The sequence below is a fragment of the Hippoglossus hippoglossus genome, chromosome 10 (genome assembly GCF_009819705.1).
Source record: "Hippoglossus hippoglossus isolate fHipHip1 chromosome 10, fHipHip1.pri, whole genome shotgun sequence".
Lineage (NCBI taxonomy): Eukaryota > Metazoa > Chordata > Actinopteri > Pleuronectiformes > Pleuronectidae > Hippoglossus > Hippoglossus hippoglossus.
Window position 1 is genome coordinate 7,953,340 of NC_047160.1, and position 9,169 is coordinate 7,962,508.

The window sequence follows — 9,169 nt, forward strand, 5'->3', positions numbered from 1 at the left end:
GACAAACACTTTACCATACATCCTGTGATTTGTATTTCCATATATGAATCAGGTAACAGTTAACCATTTACTGGTTCTGGAATTTAAATGTAGATTTAGTGGAAGAAAATGTGACCATAAGGAAAAAGGAGTAGCCTAACAATTGGATATTGTAGAGGACATAATACATTATTACAGTTTTATAAATACATTTGAGATACAGTACAGTGTAAAAGAAAGTTTGGGAAAGATTAATTTTCTTCCACCTTACCAAGGTTTAGGTACAAGTAGATACCATTAAGCATTAATGGTACAGACTCATACACAGTATAATACAATGACACACTGTATTAATAGATTATATGAAATATTATCGCATATATATACATATACTGTATATATATATACATAATATTTTTTACAGAGAAATGCTGGAACAAATAAATTAAGCAACACAAATCCTAATGCCAGGGCGAGACGAGAGATTAGTCAGTTAAGGGGAGAGTCACATCACATGCCAGTCATTACAAAGACCGGTTATGATTATGATCACACCCTAGTTTCTATGGATACGGATGTGTCTCAGCCCGCCTGCCCTAAAACAACATCCAATACATGTGTGAGTGGTTCAGGGACATAAACCATGGAATAACTGACAACAAGTTGTGACAATATAACTTGCATACTTTCAGGGATTACATGCAGCGATGTCATAATAGGGATTTGCAGTGATTCAATATTGGTCGGTGTGAATAGGTCTGGGAGAGTAGTTCCTTGGTACTTAAGGGTCGAGAATTTGTGCATACATTCAGATGAATGCATGCACGGCATCTGGGCAGCTCGCTCCCTGGCATCAGCTCTCCCACACAGAGTTCCTTTTTTTGGTCTCTGTGCTCAATGGAAAAACTCACAGGTTTACACAGATTGTTGGTAAAAATCCGCCTCGGGCAAAGATTACCCACCAGTGTGAGTCAGATGCAGTTTGGCTCATCTCCAGGCGAGACATGATGACATTTGTAGACTGAGCCCGTTGAATAGAAGCAACTGGTGTTGATAAAGAGGAGGAAGAGGAGACTCGACCCACACAGTTTCACTTACAGCCAGGTCAGGACGAGACGCCAGTATGGGGGGAGAAAAGTCATCGGGCCACATTTAGGTGGAACGGGGCGATGACTTTCAATCTCAACTTCCTGCCAATTTACAGGTGAGTCCCATACAAACAATAAATGATCTGTTTAAATACCCATGTTTATTAATTAGCTTTTAATCTTTGGATATGGAGATGGCCGTAAATACTAATCTCCTTAGTGATTGAAGTGTCATAGTCTGCTATATGTTGCTCCGTCATCCTTTTAAAAGAAATGAAATTAATGTCACACTGATGTTTTTTCAGTGGAATTCAAACAAGAGAGTTTCCGATGAGGTTCAGCCTCAGTCATTTTAAATGGCACATGTAAAACTAAAGAATTTATTGGCTGCTTGTTTGCTTGCCTGGGCGTCTGCCTACATAGTTAACACGACAGCTAAGTCATAAAAAAGAGAACATTTATGTGTTTGCACAGGGATGTAGCGACTGTTCAAGCTGCCATAATAAGTTGTGAGTGTGACTTTTTAATAACTTCCAACTGTACCTCTCGGCAGATCACACCAACTTTTACAGTCACTCTGGGAAATCAGCTCTTGTTGCTGGCCGGGGTCGGTCACACAAGGAGGGCCGTCAGCCTCCAGAGGATGGCTGCGACGGTTCTTGCTGCTGAAGCTGGTGACGGTGCTGCTGTTCCCACATGGAGCAGGCGTTCATCTGCTGTTGGGATGCATGTTGAGCCTGCGTGCTCTGCTGCTGCTCCGCTCCCCTAACATCTCCACCAAGCCCTCCAACGTGTTCCTGGGCCAGCTGGCACTCTGCGACGGGCTGGTCCTGCTGCAGTGGGCCCTGTGGCTCGGAGCAACGCTGGCCTGTTGGATGGGGGAGGGTGAGATGGGCCTCATGAAGACGAAGGAATCGGTTTGGTGGAGGGAGGCTGTGAGTGTGCTCTGTCAGCAGCTGCTCGACGCGCACCACCTGGCCTCTCTGCTCCTGCTGGGCCTGCTGGGGCTGGAGGCCACACTAGTGTCACACTGGCCACAGCAGACTCGGAACCTCAGGACTTCTCACTGGGCTCAGCTCAGCTGCGGCCTGGTCTGGGTACTTGTGCTGCTAGAACTCATGATGTCACTACCCTATGAGTTTTTACAGTTCTTCAACCTTCACATTTACTCCTCAACACGTCAAGACTCTCAAAATGCACATGTGGGTTTAATGCCTCCGTCCTCCCTGCCTGCTTTCTCCCCCTTGCTGAGGAGGACGTTATGGCTGATCAATCTATGGTTACATTATGCGTTCTTCTGTAGTAAACCACAGAGGAGAAAGAGCTCCTTTCATTAAAACAACACACAACTGTCTGGTATCTGCTACTTTAATACATTTCATTTATAAAAAGAAATGAATGTTTAGTGGATATCATGGGAAAGATATTTATATATGGGCCTTACAATGAAGCAATTGAAACTGTGTTTACAGGTGGCTATAACATCACACCTAACATTAGGTTAGGGTTAGGGTTGGGTTGGGTTGGGGTTGGGGTTGGGGTTGGGGTTAGGTTAAATTAAATTAGATTAGGTTAGGTTAAGTTAGGTTAAGTTAAATTAGGGTTAGGGTTATGGTAGGGGAACTGAGCCCGTCTCCTACGAAAGTGTACGGGGGGGGGTTTGTGTATTTTTCTCTCTATTTATTGATAAAGTAAAAGATGAATTAGTTTTTTAATATATTTAAAATAAACTTTAATGAAATTGAAATGAAATGAAATGTTTTAAATAAAATATTGTGAAAATAAAGTGATAGTGTCACAATATTGTGTGCCTGTGGGCGTATTATTTATTTAATAATTCATACATTGCTTGTGATCATCATGGTTAGGGCAGGCATGGGAGTGGTTAAGGTTAGGGTTAAAGGTCAAAGCTAGGGTTAGTACAGGGGTAGGATCTTCTGGGCTGGATCATCCCTGTTGATATAGAATTTTTGGTCTCACTAATATTTGTTTTCCACATTTAATATTTAATATTTCCACATATTTAGGAAATATGAGATACACAGGGTTATGAATTTTTGTAAAATTTTGAAAATACTTTTGTTGCATTTATTACATATGTATTATGATTTACAGAAAATATCCGATAAAAATATTACTTTTTGAGTGATATATGTGTATAAGTTTGGCATTAACTAAGAAATCTTTAAAATTCTTCTTCTTTTTTTAGGCTGAGATGACTTGATGGTTTTGATTATATTCCCTGATATTCCCCGATTCTCTATTATGGTCCGAAAAATATTGTTCAAGTTTGTGATTGAGTATCATGGTCACAGTCGAAATAACCTCTTTTCCGTAGGGCCCCAAATAATATTCTAACTGCCTTTCTGAAATCGTCATCCCTCGATTGAGATTTCACCAGGCCTTTGTAAGTATGCCTTGGATGAAAACCTGTCTTGAATAACAATGAATGTGTATCCGTATCCTTAACGTAAACTTTTATATCCAATTTCTGAGTTTGTCCGTATGTCAGTCCGGGGGCTAGGGTTAGGGTTAGGTTAGAAGGAGACTTCATCATACCCAGGATATGCTCATAGCTTCATTTAACCTAACTGTATTCCGAAGCTGATTGTCAATTATCTTAGTTTTCTTATACAGCTACGAAATGTTAAATATGAGGGACAAATAAAGTTTATAAATATATATATATATAAAATATATTTATATGATATGAGAAGAAACACTGATATCTGCTGATCTGGTCGTAAAAGCAACATCCAAAAGTGACATTCAACAGTGACCTGAAAATGATCATATGACTAGAAATTGTAAATTTGCACGGTGTAACACTCGAACAACAAACATGTAGTATTATAAATACAGGAGGCCTAGATTTGCTGTGAATTGTAGCTCTGTGTTGCATTTTCAAGCCAAAGTTTCCTCTGTTTGCATTTGAGATGCTTTAGAAGCTGATCTCACATTTCAACATCGGGAGATTATGATCTGTTTCGGATCATAAACACATTTCTGTCCACTGCTTGATGTGGAACACAACCCCGGCTGTTAATGTAAAACACTAATGAACAAAATGTTTGCAGAACAACATCAACATCTCAAGTAGAATTTAATGTTATGTTGATCCTTACACTCTCTGATGTTATTGTGTTTGTATGTCATGTTGCCGACTAATTGCTAAAAATTTTCCCTGTTTACTTTTTTTGCAGTGAGTCATTTTTACAGCAAAATTGATGTGTAGTATAATACAACAAGAGGGATGATTCATTTTTTCTGTTCAATGGAAACTGCTCTGGCTTAATTTGTTTTTAATGTCTGGCATCCACCCTGTCAGCTACCACACACACACACACACACACACACACACACACACACACACACACACACACACACACACACACACACACACGCACACGCACAAACACGCGCAAGCACGCACACAGACAGAAACAGGTCACAACATTTTCTGCACAACGCAAGTTTTAAACATGGGTCTCATAAAACAGCTGCTGTAAACAGAAAACGTGAAGGATGAAGATAACCACATCCCTCACCACAGCCTCTGCTGCAGAAATGTGAATTATTTGAAACAGATACAAAGGATAAACACCCCTGATATTACGTTACTGTGTACTCTATGTATGGTTTTAGGTTAGAATAAAATAAAGAGTAAGTACTTTGTTGATGTAGGGTGAGCTGTGTCCAGCAGAGAGAAGCACAGAGCTATACAGATTATCTGCCCTTTGAGGAACAAGTGGGAACTCAGCTTCTACACCAGGCTAATGAGCGTGTATGTGTGTGTGTGTGCAACTGCAAGTGTTCCTGGGAACTAATCAATGAAGGCCGGAAACCAAGAAACAACAGGGTGCAGAAGAACACTGAGGAACACTGGTGACCACTTCTTTCCCATGATGCTCTCTGTTTGGCAGTGGTAGGTAGCACTGAGTGGGAGGTCAGACTCTATAACAACAACAAAAAATAACAACTGACCCTGTTTGTCCTCTTTAAGAAGTCAAGGTTCAAGTGTGCCCTTAATGAGAAAAGGTAAATAATTAGTTACAAAAAGTCAATAATGAGACGTAATAACATACGGTATGTCCTTCTGCCTTTATCCATGGTTCAACAGCGCCCCCATTAGACTGGGTGAGGTTTCAAATATTAGTATTCAGTGGTGAGATACACCATTTGCCTGGGACATGTAGTACTTCTTGTTTCCAGATGATGGCCACAGAATAACAACATCCTGATGTTCTACATTTACAAACCTCTTGTTCTAATGTAGGTCTTTTTTTTCACAGCACATATTTTGACTTTCAATGTTGCAAAAACTCAGAGGTTGCTAAAAGTGTCCATTTAAGCCTTGAGTGTGTAGCAATGAGCCATCGTGCATGGGGAATGTATACATTTGCACATGTGAACTAACTATCAGGAATATCCTTTCCAGTGTCCTCAACAAAGATGCATATAGACGCCCTTGTTGGAAAATAAATCAGCAACATCTCATTTCATGAAGCTGTAATTTCCCATAAAGTTTCCTGCAGGAAAGATCAAGGCAAAGTCTGAAAATAGTTCAACTAAATAATATTGAGAATTTCCCCTTTGTGTGATGTTGATGTTTGGGTGACTCTTGGCTACAGCTCTGGCAACACAAAGCCTCACTCTGCTTTTCCAATTAGAATAGAAGTAAATTCAATTATATAATTAGGTTATGCCAATCTTCCCCCCCAAGAAGACCATGTTAGGACTTGAACTGATCAAAACTGTGTCTGACTTTGAGCTGACTTGTTACTGTGAGTGCCCTGAGGCACTAAGTCCCATCAGCCCATTATATCATGGAGTCAAACAGCCAGCTCTGTGTGCACATACAGGCCAGGGTCAGTCTGTCTGCAGAGCTCATACATGGCTGCTCATGCTGCACCCCTCAGTGCGCTGGGGTAAACAGTCGCTGCTCGGCCTCAGGCTGCAGAGTGTCTGCAGGCTCCCTCTGCGGCCTCAGTCCCAGGCAGCAGCATAGATCTGGGCTCTGCTCAGCCTTGGATGAGCTGGTCTATAATCAGGTCAGAGCAGAATGCTGGCTCGCAAGGACTAAGGTCCTAAGCTCCAGACATAAACACACACACTTAGGAGACCCCACTGCTGTCATGTTAATATCAGTGTATAAAGCCTGTAAAGCCTGAGACGCCTGTGTTGTACTGGCCTCGCTGCTTTTGTGCAGATCTGTTGTCAGGGCAGAGGTATGTATGGCACGACGGGGCTGCCCCTAAACCCTCCTGGAGCCAGTGAATGAGAGGATGGACAGAGGCAGAGGGAGGAAAGCTAAGGAAATACACTCATCATCGTATTAAAGAGAGAGCAGGACAGGGGAGTGGAGGGGGAGAGGGAGGACGAAGATGAGGCAGGGGGGGTGCAGTAATGGGGTCTTTGTTCTGGTTGGTGTGACTCACAAAGCCTCGGCTGGGGCAGTGCAGCTTAGTTACCGTTACCAAACACAGAGAATAAGGAGGGACAAGTGTGTGTGTGTGTGTGTGTGTGTGTGTGTGTGTGTGTGTGTGTGTGTGTGTGTGTGTGTGTGTGTCTTTGAGGACTGCAGGGGGGTTTCTGCAGCAATTAAACGTTATGGTTCATCTCTAAACATTTGGTTTTGTCTAACAGTTGTGAGCATCTACAAGAAAGCAAAACCTTCAGCCCTGACCCAAGTTTATCATCATAGTTGTGAAGAAGAGTCATATTTTAAAATGTTAGGAGAAGTAAACATGGTTTTTTTTCAGGGGGGGGGGGGTTTAATTTGAAGATATTGGGGTTTCACCTTTGCATCAGTGTCAAAACAATGTTTTTTTTCCCTATCAAACTGGATATTTGTTCTTTCGTTTCTTTAGACTTAAAAACCTGGTGAACTATCGATTGCAGATCAAAAGAAGTAACTCAAAACACTGAAACGCTGAAAACTGTGGACATGTCATTAGGATTGATGATAGAATATGAAGATAGATGATGCATCTCCACTTCCTTCCTCTATATCCAGAAATGAAAACAAAACATCCTGGAGCTAAATGCTGCCATTTTGCACAGATATCAAGATCCCGCCAACACAGTCATGAGTCAGTCTCAGCTGTCGATCATAACATTTCACATTTGATTATCAATTTTCCAGGAAAATTTGCACTTGGAGGAACATCAATGGGGTAAGCACTACCTTAAATGGTAGAAACCAATATATAAGAAAAATGCATATGACATGTAATTTGACTTTTTAATTCGATCCATGTCCCATCCACAATCATTAGGGAGGCACGGTTTAACACCTATACTGCATTCAGCCACCAGGGGGCGATCAGGGCGCTTTCAAGTCTTGATATCGTCCATCTATGGGTATAATGTGAAAAAAACTTTCTCATTTTAGGATATAACATGAAATCTCATAAAAAAATATTAATCTAAATAGTTTTCACCCACTACTATATAAAAACATTGCCCTCACAGTGGTCTGACATGTTTTCACCACAGAGTGTGACTCATTTCAGTGCTCTTCAACACCAACAATCAAGTGGTCAAAGACATCTGGCAGTGTGTGTATGTTGAACGTGTGTGTGTGTGTGTGTGGGGGTGTGTGTGGGGGGGTGTGTGTGTGTGTGGGTGTGTGTGTGTGTGTGTGTGTGTGTGTGTGTGTGTGTGTGTGTGTGTGTGTGTGTGTGTGTGTGTGTGTGTGTCTGAGTTGGGCTTGTGGAGTAGGCAGGATGTCCTGTCCTCACTGCTGCTATTGTGGAGTGGTCAGCCTGCCAGACGCTACCCCTAAAGACCACTTCCCTTCTTTCAAGTGCTTCTCTCACTGTCGCTCACACACACACACACACACACACACACACACACACACACACACACACACACACACACACACACACACACACACATACATACATACATACACACAAACACATGAGTCCCATGCCAGCCTGAACACAATGGAAACCTGGCCAACACCGCCCTGTCACCCTGCTAAAAATAACTCTCTTGGTAGCCTCAGACATGAAGGTTGTATGGTAACAATAGTGTGACAGGACTTTGATGAGCTCCATGTTATTCTGAGGTATCAAGCACCACAGTTAAAATCACAATGTGGCTGCTGTAAGAGTCTGTGGCACAGACTCTTACAGCAGTTACTGGGTTAGGTCGTCCCCGTTCTGAACTATAATTATAGCTTCTGTTTATATGAGCTTATTTTTTGCACCGCTGGGTTTATTTTAAAGTCTGATAACTGTTGGTCTGAGGCCAGTCACAGTCTTATGTCAGTTACTCACTGTGGGAAGCTCAGTTATTATTTGATACACATAAGCACTTAATATCAGAATAAATTGAATCAGACATAGGCTTTATAGTCTCTGATGATCTGTAAGTTGTTTTGTGTATCAGTATGTTTTTAGACTCACTTAAGGTTTTATGTAAACAATATTAAATGTCATAAGAGGCCGTATTAGAACCAGTGTCTCGGCTTTCTTGGCTACACCTTTCTCCTCTCTTCCATTTTTCAACTATTTGATGTCTATACAGTCTTGAAGCCTGGAAGAGAAAAGAAAAGAACAAAAGAACAAAGATGCATTGTGCACAATTCGAGAGAAACATCTCCATCTCCCCCTGTCACACAACTTATGCATCATGTAATTGATTTGATGGAAAAAGAGACAAGTCTAATCTCATACAGATCAGTAGTAGATAGCTATATAATCTTATTATTACAGTGTTCATGTCCGTTGGAAGCAGGTGCCTGTTTCACATGTTCAGTAGCCGTACCAGCTGTTCACCCAGCAGCTCTTACATCCTCATTGTTGTTTGTCTTTGTCAACCAGTGAAGTTGCAGAATAAATGATCAAAAATCTCCTCATCTGTTCCTGAGTTATGGTGTTTTTGCAGAACATCATGATATCAGAGAGAAGTTAAATGTTGATCTTTTAGAAATGAAAAGTCAATATCATTATATCCGAACATGTCTGGAAATAGTTTATAATCAGAGCATTCATTATTGAGTTGTGGCAAAAAACAACACATGTTTTGTGAGGTCGGAATGACCTTGACCTTTGACTTTTGACCACGAAAATCGAATTAATTCATCTCTG

General features: G+C 41.3%; 1 protein-coding gene across 1 annotated transcript; it reads left to right on the forward strand.

The window, feature by feature from the left end:
- Positions 1 to 2,462, forward strand: LOC117769297. Its single transcript, XM_034598131.1, has 2 exons — positions 1 to 1,183; positions 1,621 to 2,462. The coding sequence occupies exons 1-2, from the start codon at positions 1,149 to 1,151 to the stop codon at positions 2,402 to 2,404; spliced, it is 819 nt and encodes a 272-aa protein (XP_034454022.1). The 5' UTR covers positions 1 to 1,148; the 3' UTR covers positions 2,405 to 2,462.
- Positions 2,463 to 9,169: the final 6,707 nt, after the last annotated feature.

Coding starts and splice junctions, on each gene's coding strand:
- LOC117769297 (XM_034598131.1), top strand. CDS start 1,149: ATGACTTTCAATCTCAACTTCCTGCCAATTTACAG. Junction 1,184..1,620: donor AACTTCCTGCCAATTTACAG/GTGAGTCCCATA, acceptor ACCTCTCGGCAG/ATCACACCAACTTTTACAGT.